This window comes from Panthera uncia, chromosome D4 (genome assembly GCF_023721935.1).
Source record: "Panthera uncia isolate 11264 chromosome D4, Puncia_PCG_1.0, whole genome shotgun sequence".
NCBI classification, from domain to species: Eukaryota; Metazoa; Chordata; class Mammalia; order Carnivora; family Felidae; genus Panthera; species Panthera uncia.
In genome coordinates, this window is record NC_064807.1 from 69,818,247 (window position 1) to 69,839,774 (window position 21,528).

The 21,528-nt window shown below is 38.6% G+C and overlaps 2 protein-coding genes across 2 annotated transcripts in view; one reads left to right on the top strand and one right to left on the bottom strand.

The window, feature by feature from the left end:
* Positions 1–21,528, bottom strand: part of PTGR1 (prostaglandin reductase 1) — an 84,210-nt gene that overhangs the window by 53,415 nt on the left and 9,267 nt on the right. The gene's annotated exons all lie outside the window — the stretch shown is intronic.
* On the top strand, positions 1,000–21,272 carry DNAJC25 (DnaJ heat shock protein family (Hsp40) member C25). The gene is made up of 4 exons (XM_049636758.1): positions 1,000–1,406; positions 14,358–14,510; positions 17,099–17,569; positions 20,057–21,272. Exons 1-4 carry the CDS (start codon positions 1,074–1,076, stop codon positions 20,177–20,179), a joined length of 1,080 nt encoding a protein of 359 aa, XP_049492715.1. The 5' UTR covers positions 1,000–1,073; the 3' UTR covers positions 20,180–21,272.

Here is a 21,528-nt window from a genome sequence, read left to right on the forward strand (position 1 = left end):
TATATATCATACATATATGTGTATCTTTGTTTCATTTTCTTAAAGGAAATTATTATATCTTAAAGTTTACTTATTTTCTTGTTTATTGTCTGTCATCCTCCACCAGAATATATGTTCCCTGAGATCAAGAACTTTTGTCTACCTTACTCACCACTATGTCCCCAGAGCCTCCAACAGTGCCTAGCTCCTATTAGAGACTCAATAAATATGTACTAAGCGAATGATAGAAACACATTTTTTGAGGCAAAGTTCTTCATATTGTTGTATAGTCCCATGAAATATTTGGGATACAATTACACTAAGAAATTATTTGTTGTGTCAGAGATTCAAATTTAAGTGAGCCGCCTGTATTGTTTTTCTACACCCAGAACACATTTGGCAATATCTGGAGACATTTTTGACTGTCACGCTCAGATAGGTGGTACTACTAGCGTGTAGAGGTCAGGGCTGCTAACCATTTTACAATGCATAGGGCAGCCCTTTACTTGGCAAATACTTATCTTGTCCAAAATGTTACCAGTGTGGAGGCTGAGAAACCCTTTAAGGGTCCCCAGCAGGCAGAGAGTGACTAGAATCTCTAAGTTCATCTTCCTTTGGGAAAGACAGCACGGGACTAGTGAAAGGAAGGCGTCTGGGGCTCGGGACTCGCTTTAAAACCCTGTGCACACATCTTTACGGCGATAACCAGACGGTAAGAGAGCCAGACTACCAACTGACGCAGCTGAAGTAAGGCTGTAGAAAAGATCGCGTGTGAAGGGTACCGTGGACGTTACGTAAAGCGCTCTGCGAACACTGGTTACGTGCGACACTGAGACATCCTTTAAGTCTAACAACAAATCCTCCAGCAGCTGAGGCTAGGAAAGCGGACAGCTGCATACCGGAAGCGGCCCGGCGGATGAGGCGTCCGTCTCCCGTAGCAACGGTCGCGAAACGAGTGCTTGTCGCAGCAGTGCCCAGTGCGCCTGCGCGGAGGCGGCGCCTGCTGATGTGGAGTTAGGTCGGGGAGGCGGAGCCCGGCGCACGGCGGTGTGCGGCAGAGGTGCTGGGGTGGTGGAGCAGCGGCCGAGGCCGGGATGGCGGCGCCGCTCGCTCCGCGCCGGGGAGCCGGGGCTGCCGGCCGGCGCTGGTTGGTGCTGCTGCCGCCCCTGCTGCTGGTGCTGCTGCTGGTGCGGCCCGCGGGGGCCCTGGTGGAGGGGCTCTACTGCGGCACGCGCGACTGCTACGAGGTGCTGGGCGTGAGCCGCACGGCAGGCAAGGCGGAGATAGCGCGGGCCTACCGCCAGCTGGCCCGGCGCTACCACCCCGACCGCTACCGGCCTGAGCCTGGCGATGAGGGCCCGGGACTGACGCCGCAGAGCGCCGAAGAGGCCTTCCTGTTGGTGGCGACCGCCTACGAGACTCTTAAGGTGAGGTCTGGGGGAGCAGATGGGTTGCGAAGACTCCTGGCCTGCGGAGCAGGGTTCTCGGTGACCCCGACTCCGGGCGCGGCCACCGCCACGACTCCTATCTAGGATGTTCGCGATTTCCTACGTGGCCCCGCGAAAGAACCCATACGGCTCATTGACAAAGATGGGAGCCCCCTCGGGCCTTGGGGGACAGCCCTCTCCTTTTTTGTTACAGTTTTGCAAAGCTTTGGGCATCTAAGGATTTAGTGAAAGCGCTTTAAAAACGTGTAGCTCACACTTGTAAAGCAAGGTAGTTGTTATTACCAGGATCTGTGATAGAACACAGGAAAGGTCTCCAATATTGAATGACTGTGATGGCGCCAATTTGACATGACAGAAACTTGATTTCTGGGCATGGTATTAAATGTGCCATTTAGCGTGGGTTTACGGATCTAGAAAAACAAAACAATGAACAAGCAGTCAGAAGACCGGATATTTGACTCTTGGCTCCTACACCCCAAGTATGACCTTGGATAGTGACTCAATATGTCACAGTAGCTGTTTCTTCATATGCAAAATTAAAGCCGTGATACCTCCTCAGAGGGTTATTAGGAGGATTGAATAAGTGTGAGAAATCCACTGTATAGGACCTGTAAATAGGTGCTTAATGACTTGGGATTCAAGACTCTGAGAATTTTTGACAGGAAAAGTTTGTGAATATGTGTGTAGTCATTTGACAAAGGCTTTATGGAGTCCTTTGGGGATGGGGAGATTTAGCCTGATCCTGTTCTCTTCTCCTACTGCAAAAATCAAACCATATAAGGAATCACAAGTGTAACTCCTATTGGATGGAAGTGTAACTGCTTCAAGGGCCCCATCATGCAAATGTACCAGCAATTTACAGCAATTGTAAGGTACTTCTTTCCAGCCTTAAAAAAAAAAAAAAAAAATATATATATATATATATATATATGTATGTATATATATTTATATATGTATATATGTATATATATATATATTTTTTTTAATTTGAGAGGGAGATCACGAGTGTGTTTGCGGTGGGTGGGGGTGGGGTAGAGGGGGAGAGAGAGAGAAAGAATCTCAAGCAGGCTCCACACACACTCAGCTCTGAGCTGCCCTGCAACCCTGCGATCATGACCTGAGCCGAAATCAAGAGTGGAGTGATCAACTGACTGAGTCACCCAGGCGCCCCTCTCCTTTTTTTTTTTTTTTTTTTTTTTTTTTTTTGGAGTCAAAGTTTTCCATGTTGCTATGTTGTCTGCTTTTTTTTTTTTTCAACGTTTTTTTATTTATTTTTTTTTTTGGGACAGAGAGAGACAGAGCATGAACGGGGGAGGGTCAGAGAGAGAGGGAGACACAGAATCGGAAACAGGCTCCAGGCTCCGAGCCATCAGCCCAGAGCCTGACGCGGGGCTCGAACTCACGGACCGCGAGATCGTGACCTGGCTGAAGTCGGACGCTTAACCGACTGCGCCACCCAGGCGCCCCTATGTTGTCTGCTTTTAATGACTACTTTGGGTATACTGTAATTTAACCATGGATTATTTTTATAGATTAGCTTCCCAGAGCTGAAAATACTGAAACAAGGAGTTAAAGGCTTTTCATTCATGCTTTCCAGAGCAGTTTATATAATATGGAGTCATATTAATGAGTGTGTGGAGTTTGCTGAATTATGACTAGCATTGTTGAGATTGTAATTCTTACTGGCAATTAACTGAAGAATGAGTGGGGCATGGGGAAAGTGCAGATACCAGAGGGTTTAGTTGCTTATTATTTAGGATATAGAGTGATTGAGGAAAGACTTCCCAAAAATGGGAAAGAACTTCTCCATCCAGGACAACCCAGCATCTAAAGCCCCAATCTGTGTTTTTCTGCAGTGAGGAAATCTAGTGGTCCAGACAAACAGGCAGAAGGACCTGGTGGCATATAAGGAAGCACTGGAGGGATGGAGGACTTCCAGAAGAGAGGGCAGCAGAAACACTGACAGCTGTTGCCTTCTGCTGGGGTTGGAGATGGTTTGGCATGAGAGTGGTGAGCATGTTAGTAAACGAGAACCAAGAATGAGAGATGGTAGATAAATTCTTGCTGGGAGGAACCCCAAGATTCTTAACTATTCTTGCCATTTTCTTGAAGACACATATTTGGAAGCTGATTTGGCAGATCTGCATTGGTTGCCTCTAAAAGTTTTTACCCCTAAAGTTTAGGGTTGATTGGTTAGCTAATGAAAGCTCAATGAAATAATTTGTGCACTTTTTGGCAGCTAAAAACTGGTATGTCTGGAGAAAGTAACACGTAATTTTTTTTCAAGTTTATTTATTTATTTAGAGAGAAAGAGCAGGTTGGGGAGAGGTGGAGAGAAAGAGGGAGAGAGAGAATCCCAAGCAGGCTCCCGCACTGTCAGTGTGGAACCTGACATGGGGCTGGAACTCATGAACCATGAGATTGTGACCTGAGCCGAAATCAAGAGTTGGACGCTTAACTGACTGAGTGACCCAGGCACCCCAAAAGTAACACTTTTAATCTTGATTCCAACAAGAGGCTTGCAGTACTACAAATGTCTCCAAACAGGAAACAATTGGAGTTGTGCTGATGGAGGAGGGAGTGAGAGAATGTGCAGTAGTTTCCCCAGCCCCACTCAGAGTTACTGTCAGAGGAAAGGGATGTCTAGGGATGGTTTGGACCCTGAAAATCAGACCTAGCTCAGCTCTATGAAAACAGTTTTACAGTTATAGAGATGGACTTCTAAGTGGAACACTTCCAGAAACTTTTCTTTTTCAAACTTCATTGCAGATTCCCTCTCCTGGAATAAAGAAAAGGACTTTGATTTGCTGTATGTGGAAGTTATTAAAAACAAACAGGGTGGTCAGGTTTTATTTCTGTCATAATGAAAAACTGTGAGTAAGCGGCCAGAGAATTCATTTCTGGGTAATGCAAAGATCTAGTGAACTGGGGTCATCCAATTTGGATAGCTTCAGCCTTCAAATTATCCCTTTGAGGCAATGGGGATGTAACTACTACTTGAGTTATATCTGCAGGCTGGAATCAGGGCTTGTGAGGGATAAGAGGTTCACATGGCCTTTGCTAAGAGCAGATCAGATAGAATAGTGGGAGGAGTTGGTAGGTTCCAGTGGCTCTGGAATAAGGAGATGCAGAAGCCTATCTAGAATTCCACATATCATCTCATGGAGGTAGCAGATGCCTACCTGGGACCACTTCTGTTCTGTTTGCTAGTTTTGGTATGCGCTGTATCTTTCTCCATAAAGAATAACAGTAAACCCTGTGAGAGGTGTACTTATGTACAAAGCCAGCCAGAAAGAGGGAGGGACTTGGGAAGACTGTGTCCTCCTTCATAGCCATGTGCAGTTATTCCTGACATATGGAAGAAGTTGATTTTATATTTGCTTTGTAAAATGCACAGGTAGATTCCATCTTGAAACAGTGTATCTAAAAGAAATTTTTCCTTTCTTGAAATCTGAAATGATTACTTATAAATTCATTGGAGCTAGGAGTCTTTTTTCTTCCCCCATAATTTTTTGATAACCTTTTGATTTCTCTTATTATTAGTCTGTTCAAGTCTCTTAATATTTTTAATATATGTGATATAAGAAGCTATATTATATCTTCATTATAAGCTTATAGTGGTTTTCCATCAAAACTTCTAATAACCAAGGATCTCTGAATGTTGATAATAAAATATATCACCAAAATGGGAACTTATATTTGTGAATTCTTGTGGATTTATGACTGAAGTTGTCTTGGTCAAATAAATACCTCTTTGAGAGAGAGAGGCTTTTTAAGATGGTGGTTGCTAAAAAAATAAGTACACTAACAGGATTTAAATACAGTTGGTAAGACAGGAGATATCACACTTGGTCATTGTTATTTTAGCAACAGATTCTACCTGTGCACAGAGATACTGAGGAAAACCAGAAAAAGAAGGATGGGTAATTGTGGATGGCGAAGGCACTGGTCAGATGCTTTCATCAAGTCATGCTTAGTTCACATTTTCAAATAACTTAAAAATGCAGTTCTCAGCAGGACTTCAAACCATTATGATTTTACACACTGTGTTATATTTGCTTCATCATATAAGCAAAGTTAAGACAATGAAATAGTATTTAGTGTATTCGACTACTGGGATTCAGGGAATTTGTGGACTTTGGAAGTTAAGTAAATGGACTCTCACTTGCTGTGTCAACATTGAATCTTTTTATGTGGATATAGCACTTATCACACTGCACTGTAAATATGGAGTAGCCCTCCTTTCTTCACTAAACCATCTCCTTGCCTTTTTGTATGTATATCCATGGAACCTAGCCCAGTGTCTGGCACATCAGATAATGAATGTTTGTTAAATGAAAACTCATATTTGGAGATAGATTCGGATTGAATAGAAATTGAAAGTGGATTTCTGACATTGTGACATTGTTATGTGAAGCCTACTTTGGTATTTTACCCTAAATTAACTGTAGTTTTAAAGAGTGGTATAGATAAAGTAGGTTGGATGGCTATGAATGAAAAGTTCCCGCATGAGAGAAAATGCACATCTATTTCTAAGGATAAATTCTGTTTTTTTTTGAGTGAAAACATTGACCCTTTTTGAATATAGATAACAATTAGATGAAGTAGATGGAATACGGAAGGCATAGAAGTAAGCAGATGAGGGAACAGGTGGAAAGAATGCACTTAGAAAATGGGAAAATAGAATTTGACACCATTTTGCAAAATCACAAAAGAACAGAAAAGATCTTGGCAGTATTGCCAAAAGATCTTGGCATGAAGGTTATCTGATAAGGTAGGAGATCTGTAGTGAGAGCCTTTTACTACTTTAGCCTTGTCTTGGCAGGGAAGTCACAAGAACACTTTAGTTTTCTATCAGTCTAATTGGTGTAGCAGAGCTTTAGCACTTATGAAGAATTGGGCATAAGGGGTGGATTCTGAACACCCTACCCTTTTATGTGACTGTTTATTGTTCTTCCTTAGTTTATTCTCTTATTCAGTCCTTTCTGTAACTGGTACTGAGGGAGGCGCTGAGGGAGGAGACAGTAACAATGAAGAAGGCACAGTTCTTGCCTTTAATCTTTTAACATAACAAGGAGACAGGTACTTATTGTGTGGTTATTATTTATTTAAGTTATATAATAAAAAATGTTAGGTTATATTGCAGCACTGAGAGGACACAATTATTTCTTCTTTGGGGATTGGAGAAGAATGTACTCTTTGATCTGGATCTAGAACAGTCACCAACAGTTGACAGTGAAGGGATATTTTTGGTAGACGGAAAACCTGATCAACAAAAACATGGAGTCATGAGTATGGAAGACTCATTCCAGGAATGAGATCTAGTTTGGTAAGGTATTATAATAGTATTTTCTCCACCAATGATCACTTTTATTATATTTCTCTGAAGTACTCTTTGTTTTGAGGAACAATTAACTGCACTTCTTAGAATTATTGTTTTTCTTTCCTAGCATCTATCCAGATTAATCAATCATTCATAATAATTGGGTATTCATAAAAATAATAAAAAACATGTATATTTTGAATACAGTTGTGATGGCTGATAAACAGCCAACTTAATTAAGCTTGATGGCAGATAGTTTTCATTTTACATGTCAACTCTGATTGGTTATGACTCCCTGAAACACTTGTAAAGGTTTTGAGATCTTGTCTGGGTTTAGTGAGAAGGAAGGAGGACATGTTCGATAGTGATTTCTCCCATGGGCTCAGAAGAAGGGTGTGGTACCTTATGCACCACACACACGATTTCTGCTGTGAGTCCATAAGTGTTTATTTTTTACTGATCCCTTAATTTCAACTGTTATTCCCTACTTATGGCCAAGACTGACTATATACCAGATATATTTAATTTTAGTTCTGTGACTACCTGACACATGATGTTATCAACACCCAATCAGAGCTTTTGATTAACACAAAAACTACTGAGTTGATAGAATTCTGGCCAGAAACTGAGCACTTGAGATTTTAATTTAGCCTGTGCAGATTTATCATGGGTAAAAAGAACATTTTGAGATATTCACAGCACAGAGACCCTTATTGCATTTTTCACAGATTTTAGAGGATCTACTACTTTTAGGTTAGAAGCCTGTCAGGCATATGGTAGGGAGATGTTTCAGGAGACTGGAACATAGTTTGGGATCAGATGATGAACAACCCTTTATTCCGTGTTCAGGAATTCGAACTTTATGTATCGAATAGTTACCAGAGGTTTTAAAGAGAAGAAATAACACAACCTGATGTTTCTCTCAGGAAGAAAATTCTGAGAATATTGAGAATGGGTTAGGGAAGACGGGGAGGTTTTTGACTGAATTCATTTCCACCATTTTCTGGAATTTTGTCATTCTTCTTTGGTAACTTGAAAATCTCTTAGTTGGTTCATTTCACATTCCTTTCACTTAATTTTGCTTCTTTCAAAGCTACTGTCACATCTTTCTTCTTTTTTCACTGTTGGCTATCTTTACTTCCTCATCTCCTTTTCCTTCCAGCTGCCGTAGACTGACGTGTATCAGCACACATACTGGAATTGTTCTTCAGGTGAACAGTGGTGCTCTAGGTGTCAGATCTGAGAGCTGCTCTTCCTTTCTCCCTCCTGGTGTGATCTGTGGCATTTGATGTTGCTGATCATATAGTTCTTTAAGCTGTTCTCCCTAAACACCCTCAGTGTTATTCTCACCCTTTTCACCTGTCTTTCTAGTCATTTCTTTTCAGTCTTTATAATCTTTTCTTCTGCCAGCACCTTAAACATTGCTTTTCCTTAGAGTTCTATCCTTTGGGTACTCTTTTTTCTTTTTGTTTTCTAATCTATTCCTGGTGAAACTCAACTACATCTGTGACAACTCTAAAATCTGTGTTCTCTAGGTTCATATTTTCAGTTGTGTCTCATTTTGTAGCATAGTTACCCACAATTAAACATTTGAGAAGTCAATCTTGTTATGTTTGTTAAAGCATACGTTTTAAAAGAGGATGTAATTATGACTCATATAAACACAAAATGAACATTGTCAGATTTTATTTAATTAATTAATGAAGGAACCACTAAGATATTGAAATCAGTTCAAAAGAGAAAAATTGCCACACATTCACGAACAGGGAACACTAAAGTGCCTGTAAAACTGGCCAGTATGACAAGGCAATAGTCAGTTGTATTCCATTGGACACAATTTATCTTTCTGTGAAGAAGAATTATCTGCATTACTTCCAGTTTTCTACATGTTACTTCTGTCCCTATAAAGGTGCAACCCTCCTTCAGGAATAGATAATCCCAGGAGGCTCCAAGAATTGAAAAGATTCCAGTAATTTTTTTCTTCCTTTTTCAGAATCTTCCACTATTTTCTCTAGCATCTTCTCTAAACTTGATATCCTGTTCTTTTTTTTTTTTTTTTAAGCTTATTTATTTTGAGAGAGAGCAAGAGTGCATGAGTAGGAGAGGGGCAGAGAGAGAGGGAAAAAATCCCAAGCAGGCTCTGCACCATCAGCATGGAGCCCCATATGGGGCTCGAACTCTTGAACCATGAGATCACGACCTGAGCTGAAATCAAGAGTCTAATGCTTAACGGACTGAGCCAGCCAGGCACCCTCATTCCATTCTGCACAATATTGTCAGAGTTAGCTTTCGAAAATAAACACTTCTACTTAGTGGTATTGTTCTCATGCTTTAAAACATTTTGTTTTTGAATAGCACAGATGATACTACTCTAGCACTTCAGCATGGCATACAAGGTCCTCTCCACGGTTCTTATCCAAATCTGTCTTCCTGGGCACATTTACTATACTTTCTTCCTAAATTTCCCTACTGTGCAACCTTCGCTGAATCCATTAAATTCATTGATGCTTCTGTACTTCAACACTTGATGTTACCTGTGGCTGGAACAGATTTTACACTGTACTTGCTTTTCAAGATCCAGTACTTACTTCTTCTCTGCTGTGGTTTCTGTTACCAGTGGTCTCAGGCAGAGTTAGTCTTTTCTTCCTTAGCACATCAAATTGCATTTTTCTTGCTAGATTGTTCTAAATGGAAGAGTTCTTGAGACCAGGACGTTATCTTATTTGTCTTTTTATCCTCCTTTGAATTGAGCACAGGCTTAATGCCCGTGTAATTATGCCCCTGATTTGGAAATAACCAAGGTTTTTAAAAGCTCAGGTTACCAAGTAGATGGTGATACTATACTATTAACTGACACGGAGGGACAGATTTGCATGTTTGTTTTGAGATAGTTATGTTACATTTAGGAAATGCTTAGGAGATATTTGAAAATAGGAGGACACAGGAAAAGCAAATCCGAGTATCACTAGTATGTAGGTGATACTGCAAATCGTGGAAGTTGTTGAGGTCACATGTGGAAAGAAGAGAAGACATGGGAAGACAGTGGCATAGTGACTGGGGTCAGGAAGCAGGGAGAGAAATGAAACTGACAGCAGTGAATTTCCTTCCTCTGTAGTAGGATGTAATGGCCTGGATAAAAATGTAGGAACAGATGTTATTTTTTTTAAAGGATCATTTGTGTGTGTGTATTTCTTTTAAAATGGGATTAATATATATTCTTAAGAATGAACAAAAATATTACTATGTTTTTTTAATATACTATTGATTCCTGGCCTTTAACATCCAACCTAAAATGGTTTCTACTATCTGTGTAACAGAAAAATTTTAATGTATAAGTGGCTGCAATACAAATTATTGCAATTTATGTATATTGAGACCAAACAATTCATTATTTCTTCAAGGGCAAGAACATAATATATTTTTGCCTCTGGGGAGGTGGGGGGGGGGAATGATCATTTTCATAAGAGAAGGAAGGATTCAGTGCTTTCTTTGCTTGTGGGTTTCCTCTTGTTCACTTTTGATCTAGATATTGGTGGTTCTGTTCCAGTCCTCCTGCATATGCCCAAGAGGATTGGGAGTGGAGTGGACACCAGCAGAAGCACCATTTTTTCCTGTAGAGATTAGAAACAAGGAGCTTATTGCCCTGCTGGTCAAGGCTCAGGACAGAGAGGAGGAAGAAACAAGTATAAAGGTTTTGGTTTTGGAAAGAAGTTGGAATCTCCTGACCCTGGGACCTTAAGATCCACAAAATTGCTGAAAGAAAAAATACTACCTTATTGAAAGGTAAGACATTAAACTGTTTTAAGGTTTAAGCTGTTTTAGCCACAGTAGCATATTTTCATAAGCTATGAAATCAAGCAGTCATTTCTGCTAAGCCCAAGTTTTTGTGAAATAATCACCGGCCTTCCTGGTGAGATGAAGACCTGTGTATAGTGAGGGAGAGCCTTTACAAAATTTTACTCATTTTTTAAATGACACTTACTGAATGCCAGGCACTATGGTAGGCCTTGGATATACAGAGATTAATGTGTCACCCTACCTATCTTCCAGAAGTTCTCACTCAAGCAAAAGAAAAAACGAATGATTACAATGTGATAAGTGCTATAATAAATAGGTCACATATGTAATAAGAGTGTCCTAAAGGATTAATAGGAGCTCATGAGGTTGGAAGAAAGGGATGGGCATTTGAGGTAGAAAGAATTATATGTTCAAAGACATAGGTATGAAAGGGCATGCTGTACTGGAAGAACACACCAAATTTCAGAAATTACTATCTGATGTTTGCTATGGGCAAAAGAGGGGCAAGTGATGAGATGTTGCTAGGTAAGAGTGCACTAGTTATGGGGGCCTTGTTGCATGTCAAGAAATTTTAACTTACTAGCCACAGGGAATCACTGGAGATTGAGGACTGAGTTCCAGGATGGTGGGAGAAAAAATAAATATAATGGTTTTAAAATATGTATGTACCTGTAGCTTTCAATTGGGTCTCAGCCTCTTGTCTTTTTTTTTGCTAGTATTCCAGGTATCCTTGCTAGTATTCCTGGTATCGTTGGTAACCTAGTATTCTTACTAGGTTGATTCTAAACTTTGTAGGCTACTAGAGAGTAGAATTTTGACTTAGACTGTTGAAAACTAACTCTCCAATTTGTGCCAACCTTGAATACCTTCCAAGGTATATTATGCATACCTCAGCCTAAGATAATTTTCTTCAATCTGGAGAGAAAGCTATAAACCTAAGAGTAAAGATTCTGGCTGATTAAATCCTATAACAAGGAGGTGGCCAACCTTTCTTGTCTTTAATCGTGACAAAAACGGGGTCATAAATTTATGGTGACCCCAAAGAAAAGAAAACCATCCCGTGAAGTCAGACTTGATCCTGAAACCTTTTGCAGGAATTAATTTGAGGCCTCATTAGAGGGCTCTGAATAGACTTCACAGGCTCTGGTTGCAGCAGAGAGGCCAGACACAAGGTTCAGATTTTGGAGTGGCTGGTTGCTGGAACATTAGTTGACCATCCTATTAGAAGAGCTCAGGACTCAATGAAGTAAGTCACAAATTTAGGGACCAGTGAGAAGATGGTGACCGTGGTAGAAGATCTGGGTGAAATGTTTGAATAGGGATATCTGCATTCTATGGATTGTGACCTTCACTAAGAGAACAAAGACGAGAGGATAACTGTTGGACCTATGACATTCACATAGCAGATTTCAGTCACACTCAAAGACAGTGCTGTATACTTTAACCAGGAGGAGTACAGTCAGGCTGGGCAAAGGGCTCTGTGTAGATAATGATGCTGGCTGGAGTTCTTTAGGAATCTGATCAGTGTGGCAGTTAGTTTCAAAACTACTACATGTAATCAAGTTGGAGCAAGAAGAATTGTGTTTGAAGAAACGCATTTCAAAAGGCATCTACCCAGATTGGGAGGCTGAATGAAAAGTCAAAGATTTCAGGCCAAAAGCAGAACATTTCTATAAAATTAGTCCAAAAAGCAAAAACTAGAGGGAGAATGGAAAAATTCTTAAAAGATGCCTTAAAGTACTCAAAATGAGATACATCAAGATATGTGGGTTTTAGTCTTCAGAGCTATCTGTATGACCTATAAAGTTTTGCCCTTTTTAGGTTAGAAGCTATAAACTATAATGCCTTATAGAAAGAATAATGGATTGACAGTTGAGGCATGTGCCAATTGCCACAAGAAAATCTTTTTTTTTAACAGAAAAGAACATTCAAAGAGTGAATTTGAAAATAAAAACAGCCTGAACTCAGCCCTCTCTAAATAACAGACAGTTCTCATACTGGGCCTCCAAATAGTGTGGTAGAGTAGACTTTAAATATATTTAAATTTCATTATACTAGATACTAGTTTATTTGGTTTCAGATTCTAGTCAGAGGTAAAAAATAGTTTGAACGTACTGAATCTAAGAGAATTGTCACTGAGAATGTGCTCAAATTCACAATTCTTATTAGAAAACATATAATGATTTTAATGGGTACAGAGGAGATATTGCCATTAGCAAACTCATTTCAAATCTCAGAAACTGCATGTTGGAAGGGTCAGGAGGTCCTGAATAGACCCCAGAGCCTTCATCTGTGGTAAAGCACTAGGTATGGATTTTGAAATGCCTTTAGTTAAGAATTTACAATTTTATGAATATTAAATAATTCATGCTAGAAAGACAGCCTCTAGGTTAAATAAGATGGTTAATTTTCATAATGGTTTCTGTTGTACTCCCTCCCTTACAGAGAGTAAAGAATTTGTTGTGGTTTTATTCTTTAACACTCTTTGGACATAAGGCAAAATAGGGGGCGCTTGGCTAGCTCAGTTGGTAGAGCAAGCGACTTTTGATCTCTGGTCATGAGTTTGAGCCCCACATTGGGGGAAGAGTTTACTCTAATTTTTTTTTTAATGTTTATTTTTGAGAGAGAGACAGAGCATGAGAGGGGGAGGGGCAGAGAGAGAGGGAGACACAGAATTCGAAGCAGGCTCCAGGCTCTGAGCTGTCAGCACAGAGCCTGACGTGGGGCTCAAACCCACCAACCATGAAATCATGACCTGAAGTCGGATGCTTAATCGACTGAGCCACTCAGGCACCCTGAGTTTACTTTTAAAAAAAAGAAAGACAAAATAGGTTTCCTGTGTGATAAAGAAGCAAATCATAACCCTGTGTAGAGTTCTTCAACCTATGTAGCTCAGTAAGAGATTGGCATTTATCTCTATTTGAAATTGATTAAAATTAGAGGTTTTAAGAAATGTTTTATTTGTGAACATTCAGAGCAGCATTTCAGAATGCTGTGATTTTTTTTTTTCAACGTGTTTGTGTAATTAAGAAAGATCTATATGTTACCTTATTTATGAACTGGGCTGTGATAATATAATAGTAAAATACTCTGTATTTGTAACATGTTTTTTATAATGTTGTATCACTTGATGTTTGAAATAACCCTGTAAAATTAGAAGGGTAGATATTATCTCTGTTTTACAGATGAGGAAGAGTGAGGCTCAGAGAGGCTAAAGATTTCACTTGAAGTCACAAAGTTAAACTTTTTACCATTATACTGCATCAGTGTTTCTTGGAGATGAGCATAATTCAGTTTTATAAGGCACAGACTGGCTTTGTCTGCTTTTTGTTGTCTTAATCATTGCTTTCAACAGAAAACTTTCTATACAAGGCTGGAAAATGATGGCGAATATCTATAATAGAGATAAACATTTGTTCCTATGAATAATTATTGAAAGTAGGTATCAACATGTTCTGAAGTTAAAAGAACGTGACAACATCCTTATTAGCACCATAACGCTGCCTAAAACATCATGGTTAATTGCTATTAAAATGTTTTTATTTTTTCAGGAGGACTAACAACACTTACAAATTTGGAGAGATTACTTTTATTATGCTTTATACCTAATATTAAAGTTCTAGAAACAAATTTATGTGTGCCTTTGAAGAGTGGTGGGAAATTTTTCATTTTGATAGTTTCAGTCCTTTTATTCACATTAATCTTACATGATTATAAAATTCTGTTTGACTTAACAGATTATCTGTTTGACTTAACTAAGTCCATTTAATGAAATGTCCTATGAAATTGAGTATCTTGTTATTTTACAGGATGAAGAAACACGAAAAGATTATGACTACATGCTGGATCACCCAGAAGAGTACTATAGCCATTACTATCATTACTACAGCAGGCGCTTAGCCCCCAAAGTGGATGTTAGAGTTGTGATTTTGGTCAGTGTATGTGCTATTTCAGTGTTTCAGGTTGGTATTAATGGAGGTGTATGTCTTCGTGTATGTGTTTGAGTGCACATTGCCTGGTACTGGGCATTAAAACTGAATTAGAAGTACCTTTTATTTTTTTTTTAATTTTTTTTTTTTTAATGTTTATTTGTGAGAGAGAGAGAGAGAGAGAGCGAGCAGGGGATGGACAGAGAGAGAGGGAGACACAGAATCCAAGGTAGGCTCCAGGCTCTGAGCTGTCAGCACAGAGCCAGACGCGGGGCTCAAACTCATGAACCGCAAGATCGTGACCTGAGCCAAAGTCAAACAGTCAACCGACTAAGCCATCCAGGCGCCCCTAGAAGTACCTTCTTATAAAGTTTATACTTATAAATTCTTATAAAATTTTACTTGCAGTTGAGACTAATTTTTTTAGACTAGAAAAATAATTCATTTGTTCAACCAATCGATAACATTGGAATCATTGTAAATGGGAAATCCAAGAAATTAATGATGAATGTCATTATTTAACTATAAAAAACTCAACAATAGATCTTTTTCTCATTGTTCCATTTAGAGTATTTCCCCCAACAGCCAGAGTGAATGTTAACCTGATCATATCATTATTTTTGTAGGACTTTTCAATGATTTCTCATTAAATTTAGGGAAAACCTGAACTTTTTCTTTATTTTTTAAAAAATATTTATTTATTTTTGAGAGAGCAGAAGACAGAGAATCGCAAGCAGGCTCCACACTGTCAGCAGAGAGCCCAACATGGGGCTTGAACCCAGGAACTGTGAGATCATGACCTGGGTTGAAATCCAGAGTTGGACCCTTAACCAGCTGAGCCACCCAGGTGCCCCCAAACCTGAACTTCTTAATGTGAACTAGTAAGTCTTGGTGGCTATCCACAAAATGCCAGAAGTGCTTGCCATTACTATAACAACCAAAAATGTCCCACACATTTCCACTGCCTGCTAAGGGCACTCTTGCTTAGGCTGAAAACTACTGAAACAGATTAAAAGAGCTGTAGTAACTTTTCATGTTCTTCTAAATGTCACAAAAATTTAACTTCAGCTTGAAGTGAGTTTTTCCTACTATTCTTAAACTAACCACACCTGTTATGTTCTCTAGAGGAAAAGAACATGTCAGATGATTAGAATGAAGCAATTTGCTAGTCTGAAAACTGTTCCAGCTTAATTCCCAGAAATGAGAGTCACTTTGTATGACAAATAGAAATCCTGTTGAAAACTAACGTGTATTTTAAATGTATCCGCTTTTGCAGAAGTATTTTCCCTTCAAAGGGGAAAGCAGGGATAATTTTACCTTTGTGTTTTAGATAATGTGATATCCTAGTAACATTTCTTTTCCTTAGTCCTAATAGATTGCTACTATAATATTTCAAGATATTATCGGTGTAACTGCAATATTCATTCAGTAAAACAGCAAATGAAATGTGTGGAATAGTGAGGAGTAGGGCTTTTTCTGACAATTAACAAAACACTTTGTATATATTTACGAAATAAGTTAGATGTTTTACAGTCACAGTCCGTGTGTGTGTGTGTGTGTGTGTGCGCGCGCTTAATGTTTATTTAGTTTTGAGAGAAAGAGAGAGAGATCATGACCTGAGCCGAAGTCAGATGCTCAACCAACTGAACTACCCAGGTGTCCCAGATGTTTTCCAGTCAAATATGAGCTCAAACATATTTGAATCTTTTACTTCAGAATATAATGAGCATTGCTGTGATATGTCTAGATGGCTTAGGAAAGAGATGGGAATGAATATAGTTGCCTGAGTCTATATCCTGTGATCTCTTTTTTAAACAAGTTCCTCACTGGCTAGTTTTGCCAGTTAACTCGTCCTCCAGAATGTAGATCACAGTCTCACAGTCTTTTTTTTTTTTTTTTTAATTTTTTTTTTTCAACGTTTTTTATTTATTTTTGGGACAGAGAGAGACAGAGCATGAACGGGGGAGGGGCAGAGAGAGAGAGGGAGACACAGGATCGGAAACAGGCTCCAGGCTCCGAGCCATCAGCCCAGAGCCTGACGCGGGGCTCGAACTCACGGACCGCGAGATCGTGACCTGGCTGAAGTCGGACGCTTAACCGACTGCGCCACCCAGGCGCCCCTAGGAGATTTATTTTTTTTTTTTAATTTTTTTTTTCACAGTCTTAAAAAGAGAGAGAGAGAGAGAATTTTTTAATAGTGATCTAGGGAAAGTCATTTCATAAAGATGTGAAATGAAAGGTATGGTGTGATTCCATGGATTTATCTTCTGATCTTGGTTATCTCCTGTCTGAATTAATGGCTTTTTGGCCCAGCTCAGGGCTTACTTGATTTATCTAGCCTGAGATCCCATGTACATGTGGGTGTTATTCAATTTTATCTTTTACTTACAGAGAAAGATGATTGTGGTCCCGATTTTTTTTTTTTTTTAATTAAGTTAAGCTCTATGCCAAGCTCATGACCCCGAGATCAAGAGTTGCATGCTCTACAGACTAAGCCAGCCAGGCAGGCACCCCTTGAGATCCCTATTTTTAATCAGAATGGCTTTGGAGGGGGGGAAGGTGTTCACCAAGATGCATTTTGGTAGTAAAAATGACCCATTTTTCTTTGTTAAATATTCCAGTTTTTCAGCTGGTGGAACAGCTACGACAAGGCAATCAGCTACCTAGCCACAGTGCCCAAATACCGTATCCAAGCCATGGAGATTGCCAAGCAGCAGGGGTTGCTTGGAAAAGCCAAAGAGAAGGGCAGAAACAAAAAGTCCAAAGAGGAAATTCGTGACAAGGAGGAGAGCATCATAAAAAACATTATAAAAAGTAAAATAGATATAAAGGGAGGCTATCAGAAGCCACAGATATGTGATCTTCTCCTGTTTCAGATTCTCTTAGCACCTTTTCACCTGTGCTCATATATAGTCTGGTATTGCCGATGGATCTATAACTTTAACATCAAAGGCAAAGAATATGGGGAAGAAGAAAGACTATATATCATACGTAAATCCATGAAGATGTCAAAGTCTCAGTTTGATAGTCTAGAAGATCATCAGAAAGAAACTTTTCTTAAACGGGAGCTCTGGATAAAAGAGAATTATGAGGTGAGTACTCTCTGCTGGGATTTTAGTGTTATCTTACTTTTGAAGTTAAAATTTGGTGTATGAGAACGGATCACAGAAATGCACTCCAATTTCTGAAATCCAAGATTTAAATAATAAATAAAGATCCAGTTTTTATTGGAAGTGTGACTATATTTGGTAGTGGGACAATGGGTTTTTAACCTGTAATTTGTCTTAAAAGATGAACTTCAAATACTTTAATTGACTCATGCGGGTCTAATTTGTTGTGTTAAACTGCAGTGGGATAATATTTATGTTTGCAAGGGTGTCACAACAACTTTCTGTTAATTGTTCTAATTAAAATTTGTTCTTCCCCAAATTTTCTTTCAGTCATGTAAACTTAGCCAGAGATTAAAAAAAAAAACAAAACAGAGAAGGAATAAGAGATGGAAATTTTGTTGAAATAACTTCATTTCAAAATAAATGAGCACAGAATCTTCTGTATAATAAATATATTATGAAAAGTTAACTTTTATTTTTAAAAAAATGCCTCTAAATTTTGGGCAGTTTAATAAATGCTATATAATTGTCATCTATACTAGTTACCTTGAAGTGAGCAGCTGCTTAGCTAAAGTCCTAGAGGAACTAGTAATCTCATCATAATGATATTATATTAGGTTTGGGGTAAAATTAATTGATGTTATTAAATATAAGAATAAAGCACAGTGATGGGGTGCCTGGCTGGCTCAGTTGGTAGAACATGTAACTTTACTTATTACTTATTTACTTATTTACCTACCTATTTATTTATTTATTTATTTATGAGAGTAAGCGAGCACGAAAGGGGGAGGGCAGCAAGAGGGAGAGAGAGAATCCCAAGCATGCCTGCACTGTCAGTGCAGAGCCTGCCATGGGGCTTGAACTCACAAACTGAGATCATGACCTGAGCCAAAGTTAAGCCAAAGACGCTTAAGTGACTGAGCCATCCAGGCACTGCAGTGGAGCATGTGACTCTTTTTCTTCCTATTTTTTTTAAATGTTTATTTTTGAGAGACAGAGCACAAGTGGGGGAGGGCACAGAGAGAGGGAGGCACAGTCAGCACAGAGCCTGACATGGAGCTAGAACCCACGAACCACGAGATCATGACCTGGGCGAAGTCTGAAGCTTAACTGACTGAGCCACCCCGGTGCCCCAGTGTGACTCTTGATCTCAGGGTTGTGAGTTTGAGTCCCACATTGGGTAGAGTTTACTTAAAACAAAACAAAAAAATAATACAGTGAGACCTTCTTAAGAAATCTGAAGTGTGTTTGTTTTTTTTTAGTTTCATAAACATTCCCTTTTTTTTTTAAGTTTATTTATTTATTTGAGAGAGAACATATGCTTACACACACGTGAGCGGAGGAGGGGCAGAGAGAGAGGGAGACAGAGGATCCAAAGCAGGCTTTGCGCTGACAGCAGAGAGCCCGATGCAGGGCTCGAACTCATGAACCATGAGACTGGGGCTTGAATTCATGAACCATGAGATGATGACCTGAACCAAAGTCAGATGCTCAACTGACTGAACCACCCAGGCACCCCAACATTCCTTTTTATAGGTGGTGTCCTAAATAGATTTTACTGAAGGTAGGGTTCCAGTCTGAATTATATTTAACTTACTATGAATTGCCAGAATGTTTTCGCAAGTAGATGTAGTTAGCCTGCTTGTAAATAACATAAAAATGGAAGGTAACATACTGTTTTGTTCCTGAATTATTTGAAAAGTTTTCTCTTTTAAGTAGGGTAAGCAGCCCAGTTTACAAAACTATATTTTCCATGGAGTACTATCCTGGGCTGAATTATCATATGTTAATTATATGAGGTGATCTTAGTCATTACCTCCTAAAATTTGGTAGTAAAATCATTTCTTTCTACAATTTGATGAAACTGGTTATGAAAACTTGTCCATTTAGCTTCAGCTGACATCCATGAAGATTTTCTTTGTTCTATACCTTTGTGGTTTATTTAGCCCTCTTTGGGAACCTTAGTAAAATATTTTGAAAAACCAAAACTTCTCTTCGAAGATAAAAGTAGATGTAAGTTCAATTTGGAGACAAGTGTATATAAAAGGTCATTTTTTTCCCTTCGTTAGCATTAACAAATACTGAAAGTCATCAGTTAAATTTTCAGAGTATTGTATTAAAGTAATAGTGTGATTCTTTAATATTGGATATTAATTGTGGAGAGGAAATGTTTACACCCTTTCAACTCAGCTGATGTATGATTTCAGTAAGGAAACGAATGTATTCTCAGGTTACAGAAATCGGTGACAAAAATTACTAAGTTCTTGTACAAATTTTTTTAATTTAACCCTGAATGTTAAGGTGCTTAATTGCTTAGTATTTTTAGATGCATGGTCTTCAGAAGACTGTGTACATTCACAGGAAACTTTTACCTGAAGTTATATTTGAAAAATATTAATATGCTGTAAAAGTAATGACACATGTTTCCCTTTGGATAGTAAAGTCATTTAGGGTTATTTATACTTACAGGTTTATAAACAAGAACAAGAGGAAGAACTAAAGAAAAAATTGGCAAATGACCCTAGATGGAAGCGATACAGGAGATGGATGAAGAATGAAGGGCCTGGACGGTTAACGTTTGTGGATGACTGAGGATTGCTGGAATGCTACTGTGCCAAACCTTAATTGTGACATTATTTTCATAGCTGAATTATTTTAGAATTGTAAAAACTGCTCCTCAGCAGTACTTAAAATTCCTCAAATATCTGATTAAACAGAATAATGTAGAAATTTAAACTTTCCCTTAAAACTTTATATATAAGACATTTATGATTGTTCAATTTTTATAATCTATTTGTGGATTTTGTTAAATGATCTGACATGAAGATTTATTAGTTGCCATTTAAAATTTGTATCTTTAGTTAAAATATTTGACATGAAAATTTATTAGATACCATTTAAAATTTTTATGTGTTAAGTGTTTATTCTTTAAAAGTGTTTCCTTATTCTTTGTTCTAGTGCTACCTTTTTCTGCTTCCATGGCCTCTCATATTTTCACAAAACATAAAAAATTACAACAGCATTTAAATACACTGTGTCTTTAGACACGAACTTCTTCAGCAAAATGATTTCAACTGTCATGTCATCTTCATTACAGTCATTCTAGGATTGAAATATGTTCAAAATATCTCTCTAGGAGAGTCTTCTGCCAGAATGTGTTTATACTATTTTCCCCCTGTCGTACTATTCTTAATAAGATCAGAAACTCTCCAGGAGAGTGAATCTACCTTCATGTCCTTGTAGGATGATCTTGATTACAGTCATTATAGGACTAAAACTATTCTCAAACATTTTTCCAGAAGAGACCTTGTAAAAAGGTCTTTTGTACCACAGTATTGCTCCCCACACCCCTTCAGTTAAAGAAAAAAAAAGATGGAGCAGAAATAGTGTACTGAAAAGTTGTTCATGTATTATGAAGTCTTTGAGCCATGAAAAATCCAGTGTACATGAGTGTATTTACATGCATTTCAACCAGAAAGAGGAGGTGCATGGCTGTGTGCTGTTCTTTCAAACAATGAAATATATATGTTTTATACATGTGGAAGTGAAAGCAATTCACACATAATTTGACTGAAGCAAGTATGATACTGCATCAGAGTATCGATACACAATCATGGTAGTGAATCAATACTCCTGTTAAAGGATGTATCTCAATGCTTCATATTAATAAAATGGTTGCAATATGTCACAAGTTTGTGGGTATGACATTTAATTTATGTATATATATATATATATGTATATATATATATATATATATTTAAGTTTATTTGTTTTTGAGAGAGAGAGAGTGAGAGAGAGAAAGCATGAGCAAGGGGAAGGCAGAGAGAGGAGACAGAATCCCAAGCAGACTCTGCACTGTCCGCGCAGAGCCCAACATGGGGGTTGATCGAACCCATGAAGTGTGAGATCATGATCTGAGCCGAAGTCAACTGACTGAGCCA

What these genes read in the sequence shown, in the direction of transcription:
- DNAJC25 (XM_049636758.1), top strand. Translation starts at nt 1,074, where the DNA reads ATGGCGGCGCCGCTCGCTCCGCGCCGGGGAGCCGGGGCTGCCGGCCGG. An exon ending in CCGCCTACGAGACTCTTAAG is followed by an intron (nt 1,407 to 14,357) that starts GTGAGGTCTGGG and finishes GTTATTTTACAG; the next exon opens with GATGAAGAAACACGAAAAGA. An exon ending in GGATAAAAGAGAATTATGAG is followed by an intron (nt 17,570 to 20,056) that starts GTGAGTACTCTC and finishes TTATACTTACAG; the next exon opens with GTTTATAAACAAGAACAAGA.